At 39.4% G+C, this 19,072-nt stretch overlaps 1 protein-coding gene across 3 annotated transcripts in view; it reads left to right on the forward strand.

Moving 5' to 3' along the window:
* The first annotated feature begins 746 nt into the window (after positions 1 to 746).
* Positions 747 to 19,072, forward strand: part of GRIA4 (glutamate ionotropic receptor AMPA type subunit 4) — a 388,414-nt gene continuing 370,088 nt past the window's right edge. Inside the window, exons 1-3 of one of the 3 annotated variants that reach the window (XM_036426588.2) lie at positions 747 to 1,129; positions 1,582 to 1,754; positions 3,016 to 3,174. In XM_036426588.2, the coding sequence (XP_036282481.1) occupies positions 1,667 to 1,754; positions 3,016 to 3,174 (247 nt within the window). In that variant the 5' untranslated portion in view covers positions 747 to 1,129; positions 1,582 to 1,666. The remainder of the gene's footprint in view (positions 1,130 to 1,581; positions 1,755 to 3,015; positions 3,175 to 19,072) is intronic. The other 2 variants (XM_036426593.2, XM_036426594.2) reach the window with 2 other exon arrangements.

A 19,072-nucleotide genomic window follows, 5' to 3' on the forward strand; every position in this document is an offset into this window, starting at 1 on the left:
CTGGCAAGGTTCGAAACACTTTCTCTCTCCCAGTTGGATGAAATTAGAGGATTGCAGCTGCTGTCTAGATCAAGAGACCTCAGACCACGCAGGCATAGACACTGCCAGGGCACTCTGGTTTCACACTCCATGCAGCAGGTGGGAGGAAGCCTTAAAGATGACCCTGGAGAGGATGTGACACCATCGCTCCAATGCTTCCTAGGATAACTCATATTCTCCCACCCGGCCAGAGCCACTGTGGACACCAGTGCAATGCTCCAGCCTTCCGGGAGAGTCTGGAGTAGAGAGAACAGGCTGTGTGTGTGTGCATGAAACGCACCCTGTCTTCTATCAGACTCCATGCCAACCGGCTCCAGCGCTACCCTTCCCATCCTCCTTCCTCAGCCCCTGATCAGGGAGGGCCACAGAGGAGAGAAAAACTGTCCTCTGAATGGAGACTGGAGAGCAATGAGCTTTCCCACTTGACAACTCACTCTGTTCTGGTTCCTAGCTGTGCTTCGTGTTTCTCAAACAGCACATCTTAGGCTCTCTTCCATTTCCATTTCCCAGGCCCTCCTTCCCCACCCTGCTCATTGCCCAAACTTTGCTATTTCCATGAACTTTTCTGCCCTCCCCTCTTCCCTGGGACGTGGCCATTTCTCTGGGTCCCTCCCGGGCCTGCCCTCCCCCAGGTCTCCCCTCCTCCTCCGCCCCAGCCCCTGAGACCCCCGGGGCTGCCCCTCGCCGCCTTCCTGCTCCCGCTCCTCCCGCGCCCTTGCGCCCCGCCGTCCCCACTCGGACTCCCCGGCTCCCCGCGCTGTTTGCGGGGACAGATCGGTGCTGCGGCTCGGACCCGCGTCCCCACGCTGCCCAGCGGCGGGAGCGGGGAGGCTGAGCGGAGCGCGGGGCGGAGGGGAGCGGAGCGGAGGGGAGGCGGCCGCCGTGCTCCCCGCCAGCCCGGAGCGTGCGGCAGGGGCCCGGGGGCCTGGGCGGCGCACCCCCCGCCCCTAAGCGGCTGCGGCCCCGGGGCCCGTCCCTCCCCGCGCCGCCGGCACAGGCGCCGGAGAGCGGGGGCCGGAGCGCCGGGCGCCCCTCCCGGAGCCGGTCCCGCTGCGGACCCGGAGCGGAGGGGAAGGAGCCAGCCGGGAGGGTGAGGCGGCTGGGGACCTGCTCCCGGGTGCAGGGGGTGTGGGGGGAGCCCGGCTGGGTGAGCACCCCGGGGTGCAGCGCCCGCCCGGCGGGGGCGCGGGGAGAGGTGCGGGGAGGGCGCGGGGCTGCCGCAGGCAGGAGGGGGAGCGGGGAGGGGAGCGGGGGGCGGGCGGGGACGGCGGCGGCGGCCGCGGGAGCAGACGGCGCGGGGCGAGCGCGCGCGGGGCCGGGAGAGCGCGCGTCCCCTCCCGCCGCCGCCTCCGTCCTCCCCGCCGCCCGCGCCGCCGGACCGCAGCCTCTCCCGGGCGGCGGCACTGCGGGCGCCATCTGGCCGCTCGACATGGGCTGCTGACGGCGAGGGGTCCGCCTCGGAAGCCGCCCCGAGCCGCTCTCCTTTTTTTTTTTCTTTTTTCTTTCCCCCCCTTTTCCTTTCCGGCCGGTTTTTAATTTTAGCGCCCCGGTCGCCCATGCCTGTGTGAGCAGCCCGAGGACGAGTGCGGCGGCAGAGGAGCGCGCGCTGGGGAGAGGAGGCAGGAAGATGAGGAGGATTTGCAGGCAGATTGTCTTGTTGTTTTCCGGATTCTGGGGACTCGCCATGGGAGCCTTCCCGAGCAGCGTGCAGATAGGTGAGCGGCCCCGGGGGGCCTGCGGCGGGCAGCCCGAGCGACTTCCCGGAGTTGCTGATGGGCGATTGGGGGGACCCCTGGGGCCGGCCCCTGCCCCTTTGTCTCTCTTCCTCCCCTTTACACACACACACACACACACACACACACACACACACACACACTCACACTGCCCCTCGGGTGCGGGTTCCTTTGGAAAAACACACAGAACTGCCCGCCTGCCGGCCCCTGCACCTGCTCTCCCCCCCATTCCCACCTTCCGTTCAAGTCGCTTCGAGTGGGATGGGAATAAGTTGAAAATGACCTACGTGGGGTTTGGTTACGTGTTATGGGATATTTCTTTTCATCCGTTTCTCGGGGAGCAGGGAGGGATGTCGAGTTTGCTTTGCTTTGCTTTGCTTTGTTTTGTTTTGTTTTGTTTTGTTTTGTTTTAATGCACTTCTCCCCATGCTGGACGCCGCATCCCTCTCCCCATCACAGGAAGGACGGGAGGGAGGGAGAGGAGGGGGCTTTGCACCTGCACCCCGGCCTTTGCTGGTCAACCGATTGCAAAGTTAGATCCCTCTCCCGCAATCTTCCCTCCGCTTATTTCGTTTCCCTCTTGAATCTTTTTTTTTTTTTTTTCCTTATCCCTGCATGGAGACGGAGACTCTTATTTCCCGGGAACTGTCCATCCTTGGCTTTTCTGGCTGTTCTCCTCCCTGTCTTCATGGGATGCAGCGATTGAATTTCCTCCAGCCCAGCCCGGCCCGGCCTCCGCGCTGCATCATGTCTGGCGGACCGGACCGTGCACAGCACGGGGCTGATGAGGCTGAGCCCCCAGCTGCAGGGAAACTAAGTTCACGTCTCCTTTCCGATCCCCCTGCTGCCTGCGTGGCTGCGCATCCTCTGGTGTCTGCATCTTCATGCCCGTTCTGTTCCCCTGCATGCCTCTCCCCAGCGATGCCATGCCCAATGCCCGGGCTGGCTGGTGTAGCAGTGAGGTGGGGACCGCAGGGAGGGCGAGAGAGCAAAGGCACAACACAGTCTGCGGTCTCCGAGGTCATTGTGATCATGGCACATTGGGGAAGGGGGAAAAAGCTGAGCTGTCCTAAAGGCTGACACACTATAAGCGTGCACCTGAGGGACAAAGGCCGGCCAGCCCACAGGGTAGCTCCTTGCATGGATGTGCTGGGGGAATGGCAGCGGGTCTGACCGTGCCTAGGGTGAGAGCGACACTGACGGGAGAAAACACTGAACGTGCTTCCCCCGCTGTTTCCCATAGGTGGGCTCTTCATCCGAAACACAGACCAGGAATACACTGCCTTCCGACTAGCGATCTTCCTGCACAACACCAGCCCCAATGCGTCGGAAGCGCCTTTTAATCTGGTTCCTCATGTGGACAACATTGAGACAGCCAACAGTTTCGCTGTAACAAACGCTTGTAAGTAAAACATAAACTGTGGATGAATGAGAAGGGAACGGAAATGAGGCACCGGAGTGCCTTTCCTCTTTATTATTCATATTAATTTTTTCAGAAAGAAATGTAAGCTTCTTCACATACGGCTGTTCCAGAGCAAATCAGAGTTAAAAAACAAGGTTTAGTTCTGAGATATTCAGATGGTTTTCTTTCTTTTCCATCTCCCTCCCTCCCTCCCTCCCTCCCTCCCTCCCTCTCTCCCTCCCTTCCTTCCTTTTCCTTTTTTTCATTTCTCATCTGGATAATTCAAGTTAATTTCTCCTTTAACATTTCAGTCACCTGAATGTCAAGTCAGTGAAAATCGTACTCGGGCTAATTTGGATTCTGTCCCTTTGGTTTTCCTTATTTGCTTTTCTCTGGAGTAAGCATATGTCTTGCTTTGAAGGTAGACACATGCTTTCTCTCCCACTGGTGAAAGCGGTGGAAGGTTTGCTAACTGTGAGGGAGAGGGAAGCGGCGGAGTGGAGGACATACATCCTCCTCGGGTGGCTTACGCTGCAGACGATCTGGTGATGTCACTTGAGGCTGTCCCACTCTTATATTCTGGGTTGTAAATGTCTCTTACCGTCACGCAGTGCATACATCCTGTCGATGTAGCTCCATGAATCCTTACCCTGGTGCCAAATCATGTTAGTCTCTACTCCGCCTGAATTCACAAATCAATGCGCTGGATCTATTATCCCACACAATGAAACTTTAGCGTGTGACCCCACCTAATGCCATAGGAACAGTTGAATAGTGCTCCCTCCCCTCCATACTGTATAACTTAATGTAAAAAATTACAATCAACTGTTGATTTACTTGAAAATTCACTCAAGTAGGATCAGTCCATATACCATTGATGTTGCATTTTCACTGTTGAAGAAAATACATGTTTCAGATATCTCCTTAGCTTTACACTCTGACTTACTACTGCTCAAAATGTGTGTGTGAAGATATTGTTACAGATTACATTTCGGAATAGTTTCTACACAACATTTTGCACAAGAATAATAAATAGTCAGTCTGATTGTAGAGTGTTTTATTATAGTAAGTTAAGCATATTTTTATTTTAAAAGCTCTCTCAGTACAAGAAAATGTACCAACTACATAAGTGAAATTGAAAACAGCTTTTAGATGTTTGGAGGCTACCTCTTTCATTAATTTGTTTTAATTCATATTTTCCGTTAATTCATCTAATAATCTGATCAATTGTCCTTAATATTTGGCATCTAAACATTAATTTATCTTAGAAATTGATTTCAAAAGACTGTCAAAGCATTTGACATTTTTGTAAACTGAAACATGTATTGTTTTGCAGGAATGTTATAGTTCCTACGAACACTACTTAATTAAAAAAAATAACTTGGTATTTAGTGATAAAATCAATATTACAGTAGGACAGGAGGGAGTTATTTCCAAGCATAAATGCACATAAATTAGAGCTGATTTTGTGGGTGGTCATTTTTGAAAGTTGTTTAAGTTACTAGTTTTGTGTTCCAAGTTTGAAAGGGATGTCAACATTACTAATAGTTCTAGGTATAAAACATTCTCCTTTGTGTATAAATATTATGTATTTATTTAAAATTTGATCTTCTCTCTCCTGAGATTCTGTGAACAAAAAATTACTAACTTTAAAAATAATTTATGATCCAAATATATGTGAAGGTACTTCGTCAACAGTAAATTACTAATTAAAATTTTATGTTTTGTTATTGCATTTTGAAAGACTTTCCTAAAAGTATCAGGAGTATTAGTTTTATTTTGTTTTTACAAATTAAGTTCTTAAATATTCTAGAGTTTTGGATAATGACGTTCAGTAAAGTACTAATACTTTCTTCCTCCCTATCATTTGATAATCTCACTCAGGATAATTCAGTGTTACTACTGAAGTACCTGTAAGCATGAGAAATTGATAGGAAGTCGCACACAGAATGAAAAAGTTATGCAATATAAATAATAAGGTATTCTTTAATGTTTAAGACTGAGAAATCTGGAACTAAGTAAACTTTAAATTTGCTTATTTGAAATCCACTTTTAACACAATGTTAGTGATATCATCTTTTTCCATAATCACATTAATTGATTTTTATGTAAATATTTAAAATAATTTAAAAAATTTATAACTAAGGACACACAAGAACATATTTTAGTAAAGAAAATGAATTTCTTTGGAGGGGGATGAGTGTGCTGAACGTCCATAAGGTAAACCTAAGCTGAATTTGAGGAAAATCAATGATCAGAGAGCATGGGTCAGGTGACGGTGTTTGTTGAATGGGCTGACCGAGAGGACATGCTATGTGGTTTTCCAGTTTAATTAATGGTGAAACATAAGCAATGAGGCAAACTTTCATACTAAGCTTTATTCCTTTGGGTACAAAAGGATAAAGATAATATGCTAAAGAATTACCATAGGAGTTATTCTTCATAGTGATACAGACTGGGTTTTTAAATTTTTCATGCTGGATTAAATACAGATATAATATGTGATTGGTTAAGTTTACTTGAATTTTGATTTTTCTGCAGTGGATTCTTTTAAAACTGCAGGATCTTGTCTCTCTGTGAATAAAAGTAATTAAAAAGGATATATTTATTTTATGGAGTATATAATCAAACCTCTAAAATGTATTAAATAATAAAATTATTGGTCATCTATTAGACAGGTATAATTTATTTAGCCCTCTAAGATTACTTTGGGCCATCTAAACATTCTATGTATTAAATCTAAATCTGATCAACTCAAATTTACCACTTTTGGTATAAATCCCAAGTTTGTGATGGAGAAAAGTAATTTTAGTTATAGTTTTATTTTTAACAATATTTGCGCAAGATTAAATTCAAATATTGTTTTTCTGTTCTATTTACATTGTTGAAAAGTCAACCTTTGCTCAATATAAAACTGAAATGATAAGAAATACAGGTTTTATAAAATTATGACTTATTTTAATAACAAAAAATAGGTGCAATATATAGAACAAGTATTAAAATTTCAAAATGTGATTAAATGTACACATTTCTTTGCTGTGATCTATCTAACATATGGGAATAGAAAAAAATGATATTTTAAAAAATAAATTCAATATGGTTAATGTTCTTTAATAAAACATTCAACTGACCCAAAATAGCTATCTTTGTAAACAAGAATGCTAGTGAAATTGGATATACTCTTCGCAAAAATTTTGAGACAACCTGAAAGTAGCCTGTTTTCTTATATTTTTTTAATAGTTAATGAATACAGATTTTTTTGAGGATTATGTATATTAAATTTGATTCAAAGTAAAAACCACAATACTGAAGTAGTTCATCAATAAGTTTTCTGAAAGATAAAAACATTTGAGAGGTTGAAATTATTAGTTAATTTAGTATAGTTACATTAGAAATCTGGTAAGGAATCAGTCCTTTAAAAAGGCAGTCCCTTTACAAAATAAATTGCAAATATTCAGCTTCTGAAATTAGTGTTCTAACTTTCAAAGGAGAAATAAGAAATACATAAAACAGATCACTTACTCATGTATTTTTACTTTGGTGAAATAAACGAATTTTATGGAATATTTCCATTAAAAAAAAAACTTGAATAAATAGGGACAGGTGATTAATAATTGCATTGTTTAATGAAGCATTTTTCTTTTTTCTTTTCTCTCAAAAATCTGTTAATTCGGTGGTTTAAAAGATCATGGGTTGGAAAGGTATAGCAATCACAGATAGACTGGAGACTGGATGTTTTATCCTCGTAATGGTGAAAAGTTGTTCTTTTTTTTTCAAGTTGAATATCAGTTCTGTTTGTGGTTAGTTTACTTGTCAACTGTAAATATGCAAGACGCCTGCCACTTATAAAAGTAGGGTGATTGTAAAATAGAGTTGTCTGGTTAATCTAAATACATTGAAAATGTGACACTGTTCCCAGTAGGCTTTGCAGGCTTCCCCACTTACTTATGTACCAGCTACTTAATGCAATTTCCTTGAATATAATGGTGGTAAACACTAATATATTGGCTTTGATTAAAAAATGTTTAAACATAGTAAATGTTCCTTTCAGAGACTTGAAGCCATATAAAGACATTATAAGAGTTTACATAGCTGATATAATAATCTTAAACATGCTGAAAATAAAATTCTGATGGTTTTACCTTCTGCATAGTTGTTAGTAGAGATACATTAGAATTAAATGTTGCTGGCTTTTGATTATTTTTAGGAAAATAAGTGATGTGACTCTTCTGTGATTTTTACTAGGTTTCCTTGTTTTTAATTGATTGCAAGATTCTGTGTTGATTTGAAATAATTCTTTAGTTTCTTTTTCTCTTCCTCTTAATTTTCCATTGTGAGATTAATGACAAAGATGAGTCATATACCTATGGTTTGTTCCTTTCTACAATGATAGGATGATGCACCATTTGCATTGATGTATTTCAGTATTGTCACATGATGAAGTCTCCATAAAACTATTGCAAAAAATTCCTTAAACTTTTTTTTTAACTTGAATTTTTCCAAGTGATGTTAATTTCCCAAAGAGGAATTTTTTTACTTTCTGATATTAGGAAATATGTATGCATCTTATTTATAAAATGTTATCATTCGGGAATTTTACATGAAGGATAAGTAGACCTTAAATTTTATGATTAAACATAATTTTTAAATGCTTCCATATACATAATGTTATTTGACCTCAAACTAGTCCTGCAACTGGACAGTCTGAGAAGAGAGTCACATTTTGTAGTTCAGCCGGCTTTGGTTCGGGGAGCCATCTCACTTGCCCAAGATTATATGGCTAATAAGCTGCACAGTCAGGGTTCAAACCCAATTCTTCTAACTAGTATCCTAGCACTTGTACCAGCGAGCCAGAGGGTGTGAAAAATACATTTCTATTGATATTACTTGAATTGAGAAAGAAAAGAACAGAATTGTCATTTATCTTTTTTTTCTAATTTAATTGCAACATTTTGAAGAAAATAGAACAAGACATTTCTGGGCAACTTACTCATTAATCATGTGACATTGAGTGATATAGCAAGGACTGAAGTCATATTACGTAATGAATTCATCCATTCATTCACTAGATTAGATAAGGAATGTATCCATTAATCATTAAATACATTTATTATGGGCAACTGCATTTAAGACTGTATGCTAGAAATGAGAACCCAAAAACTTGTGAGAATAGTTGCTGCCCTCAGGAGCTGATAGTCCAGTGGGAAAGACAGTTAAGCCGATTATTAAAAGTCCAGTGAGATAAAGTGATGTGGCAGAGAAACAGAATGCTTTGACAAAGATGCATCCAGGAAGGTACCACCAAACCTGGCACAGCCTCTTAGGAGAGATGCCCCCTGACATGGGTGTTAGGCTCTGGTTGTGTAGTTCTAAGAAGAGGATAGAAGGAAGGCAGGGAGCAATGTAGGACCAGGCACTAGGGTGTGGGAGAGCCAGGTGTGTTTGAACCACTGAAAATGATTGAGTCTGGTTGTAGAATTGAATGTGAGGCGGAGAAAAGATGTGCCAAAGGGTAAAGCTTTGCAGATGCACAAAGAATCTTACAGCTGCTGTATGGAGACTCTTGTGAATAAAAAAAGGGGGGGGGTGGAAATCCTCACGAAACTTTTAAACGTAGCAATGACATGATCATATTTATATTATACAAAGAACAGGCTGGTTGCAGGAGGGGGAGTGAATCAAAAGGGCACAAAATGGGAAGATAAACACCAATTCGTTGTCTTAAAGTAATGAGTCTTGAAGGAATACAGTTTAGGGTGATAGACTCTTAAATAAAAGCAGAAGCATGGAGGAGAGAGAAAAGCCTATAGATCCAAGAACACAGAACTAGTGGCAGGATGTAAGGATGGATGATGGTTTGTCTGTGCGGGAGGGAGGAAAAGTTCAGTTAAGAACAAAAGATGATTTCTTTGATTTCTGATGGGACACCTGATTCAGCAGTGATTATCATTAACTAAGAAAGGACACGGAGGAGAAAGAGATTTGAGTGTGGAAGGTGACTTTAGTGTGGATGCACTGATTTTTTAAAATGTTTTTATTGATTTTAAAGAGAAAGGAAGGGTGAGGGATAGAGAGCTAGAAACATCTATGAGAGAGATTGAGCCCAAAAGCCCGGGCATGTGTCCTGACTGAGAATTGAGCTTGTGAATTTGAACTGGTGAACCCTGGCTACACTGACTTTTAGTGAAGAGACATCCCAATGGAGACAGGCAGTAAAGAGTTGGATGTGTGATCTGGAACTCTGAGGCTCAGTTTGAACTGAAGACAGACGTTTGGTGGTGGTTGAAGTCATGGACGTGGATGAGATCACCCAGAGAGAGCAAGAGCTGTGAAAAAAACTGCTGAGGACAAAATCCCGGGACATACTATAACCTGAGAGGCAGAGAAAGGAAAGGAGAGAAAAGGAAAATGAGTCAGAGAGTTCTGAGGAAAATTAAGCAAGAGTAATTTCACAGGAGCCATGAGCTGGGAAGAGTTTCAAATAAATAATGATCAACCTTGCAAAGGCTGCAAATGTTTAAAAAAAATGAATTGCGAGGATAATTGTAGCATCTGTAATGTCAGTCATTTCTTCTCTTTTCTTTGTAGTGTTCTTTTGTATTTTGACCACGGGGGGAAAGCAGCATTTAGTAACCCCACATAGATTCTATTAATACATACTCTTTTTTTAAAATATATTTTTATTTATTTCAGACAGGAAGAGAGAGAGAGAGAGAGAGAGAGAGGGAGAGAGAGAGACATCATTGGTGAGAGGGAATCATTAATTGGCTGCCTCCTGCACTCCCCCTATTGGGGATTGAGCCACAACCCGGGCATGGGGATTGACCAGAATTGAACCTGGGACTCTTAAGTCTGCAGGCTGACACTCTATCTACTAAGCTAAAATAGGTAGAGCAATACATACTCTTTTGTTTATATTGGCCTAGAATGTTCTTATCTTTTATTTAGAGGTAGGAAGAGGGAGTCTTTTCTGGACTTGAACCAGGTGCTCTTGAATTTACAGCCCACTAGTGGGTAAGTCACTTAATACTTTTGAACCTCAGTTTCTTCATCTGTTAACCCAGGGAAATAATACTTACCAAACATGAATTTTATGAATGTTAGGAGTGTGTTTGGAAAGCATTCCACATACAATTAGAACTCAGTTAAATTCAGTTGTGTTACATTTTCTGTCATATGGGTTATTTATTTCTGAGTCAGTCTTAACATTTCAAGGGTTACTTTTCTTTTCTGATGTTTTTAAAAGGCAATTTATGTTTTGAATAAATACATTTTGTTGTTATTTCATAGAAACTTTCTTGACCACTCACTGAGTTTTTCATTTTAATTTATGTATTCAAGTCTAAGTTCATATCTGTCAAAATTATTTCTAAGTCCTAAGAGGATAACTTTATCTGGGATTTATGGGACATTCAGAGAGAAGATTGGTTCATGGGTAAATTAAAGAGGTCAATGAGTTCCCCTAACTATATGCAAAATTTGCTGGGTGTTTATGTGTTTACAGAGAGACAGTCTAAACTTTTAAACAGCTCATCAATGAATTTTAGTCACACAAAAAAGCCCAATACCACAGTCCTAAAGAAGCTATACATAAATTAACTAAACAGCACTCCATCCCCTACCATCATCATTTTAGAAGCTGATTGAATTTTGTTCATGAAACAAACCAGGAATCTCTATATATAAAAGGCTAATATGCAAAGTGTTCCCTCGGGAGTTTGACCAGGAGACTGGGAGTTTGATCACTTGATATGTGCTGACCACCAGAGGGCAGCAAAGAATGAAGGAAGGCCCAGGCCAGCAGTGGAAGACCCCGATTGGCTCTGATGGCTGGCAAGGCCTAGGGACCCTACCCATGCAAGAACTGCGTGCACTGGGCCTCCAATTTTTACACAAAACCCATCTTCTCCTGCTTCGCTGTGTCTTAGCTACCAAAAATCCTTGGCTTGGTCCTCTGCCTTTCACATTGTCTTCTTATTATATTTATTCCTCCTTTTACTATCAATCGTTCTACATAGTCCACATCAGCTCTTTCTATTTTTATCTTGAATTACCTTTTCCCTTACCATCATCACTCCTGGAACACCATGTTCTTGAAGGTCATCAGTGACTTCAAAATGGGTAAATCCAATTGTCGTTCCTTAGTCCTTCTTATCATTGAATAGTTTGCAGTATTTGACATTGCTAACAAATTTCCTCTCTGAAACTTATTTCTTCTCTGATGATAATAACAGGAGCTACTAAAATGAAGTACTAGCTGTGTGACAAAAGTGTTGTGTTACCTCAATTCTTTCATAACTCTGAGAAGCAGTCATGATTATTATCATTTTGTATGTGGAGAAAGTGAAGATTTGTCCTTAAGAACATTTGCTTAACCGTAAAATACTCAGGATATCAGATCCTAGAGTCAGGTTTGTCTTCCATTCACACTGCAGAATTTTGGTTAGTACAGGATCCACGAGTTACCTATAACTTGGTGTGACAGCAGCGAGGTAACTTTTAATCCAAACAGAAAGATGTATTTCTCAAACCTGCCTCTTTACTATAATGACTTTCACTTATGTCTAGCATTTTATATTGGATATTGATTCTTCTATGTGATTTGCAATATGGCACAGAAATTTGAGAATTCTAAACAGTGACACTCCCAACACTTTATATTGCCAAATTCTTGTCATAAATACCACCATGTGGAAAAATGACTAAATGACTCTTTTCAATGTTATACAAACAGCATCGGAAACAGTTCATTAGTTAGCCAACTCACATATTTGTAATAGGAATATTATTTGATTTCGGAATCACTACAGCTATTTCTAACAAATTTTCCTAAATTCTTTACTTTGAGATCTGCTTAGCTGTTAGGCATTCTCTTTCACATTCTCTTAAACAAGTTTTTGGGTTCCAAATACTCACAGTGAAGACTGCCTTAAAGAGCACCACCACCCTCCAGACTTCATAGTCTCATCACTTGCCTGCAACTCAATAAATCTAGTGGCATCATCAATTAAATGTTTAATGTTATCTTAGAAATGAAAATATTAATGTTATTAATATTTTCTCTAATAAGCCACAATATTTATCCAGATACAGCAAAAAATTACACCATAAACTGTAATTGGTGTTTGCTTATTTTGTTGCTTAATGCCTATTCCAAAATGAGAATTTTTATTAGTAACTTTAAATATTGTATGCATGTGTTATTTCCATTTTCATATTTTTATCTTTAAAAATACTAGCATATACTTTGAAAGTTTCAAATAATTCAGAAATCTTAACAAATCCAAATATTATGTAATCCACATTTTAGAGATAATCGCAGTCAATAGTAGTCTATAGATCTTTCCAGACTTCTTTATTTTTATCTTTGTAGACCTAGAGAGAGAGAGATAAAGAATATTATGCACACAAGATGCTAATATATACTGAGAAATAAATTATTTAGTAAAGCTGATATTTACTAATAAATGTCTTCTGCTGGAATATATAAGCTGTCTTCTTTTCTTTTACTTCTGCATCCTAAGTTACTGTGCAAAGTCTGAAGTAAGTATACTCAATATCCTCTTGATCAACATTTAGGTTGTTTCCACATTTTTGATATTACAAACAAAATAACAGTAAAACTATTTGTGTTCCAGGCTGAATATTCCTATATAATTAATTCCTGGAAACAAAATTAGTATAGCAAATGATGCAGATTTTTGCTCTTATTAGCTTTATCAATTTCTTCTCAAAAATAAAATGATATTTAAATTCACAACTACCAAATTGTGAAAATAATTGTTTTTTTATGACCTGCTAACACTAGCCATTATCAATATCTGGAATCTTCATATGTCCTGATGGGTGAAAATAATTCCCAATTGCTGCTTAATTTGCATATTTGTATTACTAGTGAGGCTAAGAATATTTCCTTATATATATGACCTTTGTACTTCCTTTTCTGTGAACTGTCATTACCTTTTCTTTGCCATTGTTTTCTTCCTTATTTGTGGACTGTTTTATATACTATAAAAATTAACACTTTGTCATCTGTTTCACATTTTTCCACTTCATCTTTGGTTTCCAGCTTCATTTATGATGTCTTTTGCTATATAGACACTTTAAATGTTTTTGTAGTCAGATTTGTGGGTTATTTTCTTTATGGCTTCTGAGATTTATATTATGCTTATAAAGATATCCCTATTCTTAAATCTATAAAAACAATACCACATTTTTAGTACCTTTATGATTTTTTATAACATTAACTCTTTTGGCATTTATTTTATGTGTGTTAAGAATTTGTGTGTATGTGTTTGTGTGTGTGTGCGCGTGCACTATTTATTTGAATAAACTACTATTTTACAGGAGCTTTGAACAGATGCAAAGGTAAGAAGTTCTGCCCTTTTTTTAAAAAAAAATATATTTTATTGATTTTTTACAGAGAGGAAGGGAGAGATATAGAGAGCTAGAAATGTCGATGAGAGAGAAACATCGACCAGCTGCCTCTTGCACACCCCCTACTAGGGATGTGCCCACAACTCGGGTACATGCCCTTGACCGGAATCGATCCTGGGACCTTTCAGTTCACAGACCGACGCTCTACCACTGAGCCAAACCTGTTTCGGCAGAAAGTTCTGCCCTTTCTTGACTGAAGTTGATCTTTGGCAGAAATTATGCATTTTGGCTCTTTCAATCTTCTATTTGCTATGCTTCATCATTCCCTTCCTGGTAGAACCTAGTAGTTATACTACTAGTTTTTACATTTTTATCACCTGCTTTCTTATTTCTTCTATCACTTCCTACATTTGTTTACGTGCGTGTCACTCACCATCTGATCAAGTCTTCTTCCTTCTATCTCCAAAGGATATCACACATACATATTTTCACCTTCTTGTTTGCTACCTAGTCCTGCTAGTCCGCCTCAATGGTACTTTTCTAATAACTTAATTTCCTGCTTCACTCATTACTTCTCTCCATGCACTTTACATACTGAAGCTCGGGGTGTCCCTCCGAGTTTATAAATCAGAGACAGTCTCTTCCTTACTTACACCCCTCCAGTGGCTTTCCTTCTCCTTCACATGGTCCTTCCTGATGCGACTGTGGCCCACCTCTTTGCCTTGTTAACCATGTTGGAGTCGGCAGGGTCTTTTTTTTTTTTTTTTTTTTAAATTCCTAAACATGATTTTCTCTATGCCTTTGTACTTGCCATTGCCTTTTCTGTGATTCTCTAATCCAGTTATTTGCTTGACTAGCTTTTTCTGAATTTTCAGGACTCCAGTGAAAGTCAACCACTCAAAAAAGCTGTTGTAGCCAACCTCCGGGATAAGCCCTTCCACTCCCAAACTCCAATTACTGGACCAACCCTACCATCATCCTTGCCTTTATCATAATCTATAATCACTATCTTCAGTGAATTATTTATCACTACATTCCCCACTAGAATATAAACTCCCAGAATGCAATTTGCCTTGTTAAAACATATATCCTCCTAGCCTCACAAAATGTCTGGTACAAAGTGAAAATCAGTAACTGTCTTTGAATAAATGAACTAGCAATGTATGATGAGTTTTCTCTTCATGCGCCTTTGAGGCATACGTAGAACAGTTGAGACCTTTCATGTGTTATCTTAAGAGAGTCAAACAGAGGCTAAGAAGACAATGAGGTAGCATGCCCAAGATAAATGTTATGTACTTTTTTTTTTAAATATATTTTTTATTGATTTTTTACAGAGAGGAAGGGAGAGGGACAGAGTTAGAGACATCAATGAGAGAGAAGCATCCATCAGTTGTCTCCTGCATACCCCCTACTGGGGATATGCCTGCAACCAAGTTACAGGCCCTTCCTTGACCGGAATCGAACCTGGGACCCTTCAGTCCCCAGGCCGAGGCTCTATCCACTGAGCCAAACCAGCTAGGGCTGTTTTGTATTTCTCTTGTCTGAAGTATATATTTTTTTCTCATTTGTTTTCATTAGACTTAATTTATAGGATGGCTAAGTAAGGAAGAAATAAGTCCTATAAGGAAGAAGGTAGGGCTGTTAATGCAAATTAGCATGCATGGCTGTAGCCAGATTGCTCTTTGATAAATTTAAATCTGGCAGAAGAGAATTTCTAAGTGCTTATGCCATGAGATGTCTGTCCACAAAACAACGAGATAATGCTGATACAAGCCACTTTCAAAGTAGGAAAAAGCCCATTCCATTTGGGAAATTCAGGTGAATTAGTGAATCCACTTAGGAAAACCCCATCTGTTCAGACATTGACTGTTTTCTTAGCACCAGAAGACTTGTGAAAAAGGGAGGTTGCAGTCAAATGTTATTCCTGTCAGTTGATTATCTATGTTGAACCTTCTATAGTAAATTTCATGCAAAATTTGCTAGTTTATAACCCTTTATCTTTCTCTCTTTTGCAACTAGTTTGTATTTGATTAAATTACTTAATTTCAACTACATATACATTCTTATAGGCAAGTGTGCAAGGCATTTTACCACTTCAGCAAATGTTTAAAATCAAGAGATGGCCTGACTGAAATAGCTCAGTTGGGAGAACATTAAACTGAAGATCTAAAGGTCCCTGGTTTGATCCTGCATTTCAGCAGAGTTGTTGTTCGTTCTTAAGCCTTGCCCAGGTAGCAAAGTTATTTAGAGCATGGTTCTGATACACCAAGGTGATGGGTTTGATCCCTAGTCAGACATGTAAGAGCAGCAACAAATGCATGCATAAATAAATGGAACAGCTAATCTCTCTCTCTCCTCTCCAAAATCAATCAGTTTTTTTAAACCAAGAGAAATATTTTTTTTCCTGTGAAATATGTATGCTTCTTCTTTTCTTAATAGAAAACTTATAAATCAAAATGTTTACCTATTTGTTCTGATAGCCATATTTGCTATTCAGTAACAAAGTACTCGCTACTTTAATCATTTTATTTTTATGGCCTTGATTTTTCTAAAATTATATAAATATATATGGTATGAATATTATGTTTTACATAAATATACCTTATAAGACTATGTACATCATTTTAGGGAAAAATAAATAAAATGTCTAGATATTTCATTCAACACAGATACTGGTCAGGTTTTGCTTGTTTGGTACTTCTATATTTTATAAATGACTTGGAAGGTGATAGATGATGATAGATAGATAGATAGGTAGATAGATAGATAGATAACCAGACAATTCTATTAGACTGTGAATTGCTTGAGGACAGGAATGAAACTCTTAGTACTTCTACTATGGGGGCCTATAACAGTGGCTAGATTTTTGTTCCATACTCGAATATTTTCTGACTGATTAAGGGGAAGAAGAGAAGAAACACATTTCTTGGTTGAATATTTATAGCAACTAATTCTTAGCCAGAAGTGAGTAACACAACACAAATTCAGTTTATTTTTATATGACTCAAACCCTTCACATTTTTAAAGACAGTTTTTACATGTCGCCTTTGTCTGATTCCAAGCTAAGTAACGTTCTTTTTGTGTTTGTGCAATACAGTTTCTAAAACTTTTAACATTCAAGTTCTGGCCTTATAAATATCCTCTGGATTTATCATAATTCCATTAAAATGTATAGACCAGAATTAACCCCATATTCCTCTCATGATCTGTCCAAAATTAAACTTCCCATTTTTGACACTCAAGGACATGATTTGACATGATCTGTCCAGGTGAAAATATTAATTCCAGTTATTTAAGCACTATACACATAAAGTATGGGTCAATATTATTTGGGTTTTAATTATTTTTTGTATCACTCTGTTCTTGTTAAGCTCATACTCAATTAAAATTTAACATTGTTCTTTTTCCCACATGAATTGCTACAAAACAACCTCTCCATAAAGCTCATGGAGTGCTTTTAAAATTTTTAAATGAAAGATTTTACTTGTACACTATTAAATTTCCACTTGTTCAAAAACATTAAAACTGTCTTAATTCACTTAGTGGTAAACTATTGTAAATTCTAAGTGATTTCCTGCTACAAGATTATCCATATTGATGATTAAATTTAATAATAGGTTGTGATGCTGGTTAGATATAAGATGATACTAGGTCATGAACCAATACTTTTCATGTATGTATAGTCAGTTAAATGTGTATTCTCCTAAAATAATTTATTTTATCAGATTTTCCCCATACTGTCCATAAAGATTATGGACATCACATTTTTTTTGACATTAAAGAAAGTCAAAGGCCATCAAATCTCAAGAAAGTATTTCATGCAACTGTATTGGGTAAAGGATAAAATATGTACTTGCATGTGTGTGTCCATACACACACACACACACACATATCATTGAGATGTAAAAGAATGCACAAAAGATATGGAACAGACAGTTCATATCAGAATAAATAAATTTTGTAAATGAAATATATAGATAGCTACTCTGAGAAAAACAAATTGAAAGCAATATACAGTTTTACTTAATAAATTAGCTAATGTTGGTGGCAAAGAGAATGAGGATTCTGAATTACTCAAGGGCTGAAGCATTTAAAATTGATACAATGCTTTTGAAAATCAACTTGTCATGATTTATCAAAAAGTATTAAAAATAATGAATTGTTTGAATTCATAAATCTAGGAAAAGTTCTCATTGTGAAAATGCTCATTAAAGCATTACTTAGCAACATTTAGCTGTGGAATGGATAAATTAATTAAAGTCTTGCTCGGCTGTTTAAGAAAGAATGGCTGTCCAGAGAGTCCTCTCAAAAAATATGTCTATATGTATAAAGACTCTGTATTTCTTCATATTATTTTCTTTTCTTCTTTTTTTTCTTTTTCTTTTTTTTTACATAAGAGCTAGTGTCATATTGGGGGGTGGAGGTGGGATCATATCTAGTAAGATGTAAAAAAAAGGTGTCCTCAAACGTTATAATGATTTATGAAACTTATAGAGGTAGTTGAATGACTTTTTAAAAAGCATCAATTGTTTGGCAGAGTTTGAATCTTCCACACATCCCTGCTCATAGCCAGGTAAACATAGGTGCATTTTTGTGGAGATAGTATACTTCAAGGCTCTGTGTAAATATTTGGAAATTCTAGTTAATAAATGATATGGGAAGTTATTGTTCATTTTGCCCCAACCTCTTCCCTTTTCCTTCCCCTCACCTCTCACCCTCCCAAGCTCAGAAGATGTTATTTATTGATTCAGTGCACGGAATTTGTGCATGGGGGGGGGGGGTGTCATCCCTCAGCCCAACCTGCACCCTCTCCAATCTGGGACCCTTCAAGGGATGTTTAGGCTGATCTCTGGCCTAAACAGGCAGTCAGACATCCCTCTCACAATCAAGGACTGCAGGCCCTCTCCTAGCCACCCCACCCTTGATCACACCTCCTCCCACCCCAATAAGGGGTGGGGCCTGCCGGCTAATCACCCTCACCCCCTTCCCCCAGTCACCCAGCCTTAATCAGGTCCAATCAGTACAGGCCAGCTGTCCAACCTCCTGCCATCTCTTCCTCCAGACAGGCCCAATCCTCATCTGCCCTGATTGGGGCCAGACTAGCCAGACCCCACCCATGCATGAATTCATACACACATTTGTGCACTGGGCGTCTAGTGAAACATTGAAAAGACTATATCAAAATGCTGATAGTGATTATTTTTCTTTAGTGTAATGCAGAATTTTTATTTTCATTGACATATTTCTGAGTGTTTTTCATGTTTCCAAAAAGAATATATTTGTACTTTTTTATTAACAATATCTAAAGGAAAGAAAACATAGTAGTAATGTTTTATTGAATTTATTGAGGTGACATTGGTTAACAGAACCATACAGGTTTCAAGTGTAGAACTCAACTAGGCATCATCTGCCACTGCATTGTGTACCCATCATCCAAAGCAAAACCTCTTTCCAACCTTATTCATTCCCCTTTTCCTATATCCACCTACCCCATCCCCTTTCTCCTGGTTCTCACCATATT

This window comes from Pipistrellus kuhlii, unplaced genomic scaffold (genome assembly GCF_014108245.1).
Source record: "Pipistrellus kuhlii isolate mPipKuh1 unplaced genomic scaffold, mPipKuh1.p scaffold_m20_p_9, whole genome shotgun sequence".
In the NCBI taxonomy this organism is placed as follows: Eukaryota; Metazoa; Chordata; class Mammalia; order Chiroptera; family Vespertilionidae; genus Pipistrellus; species Pipistrellus kuhlii.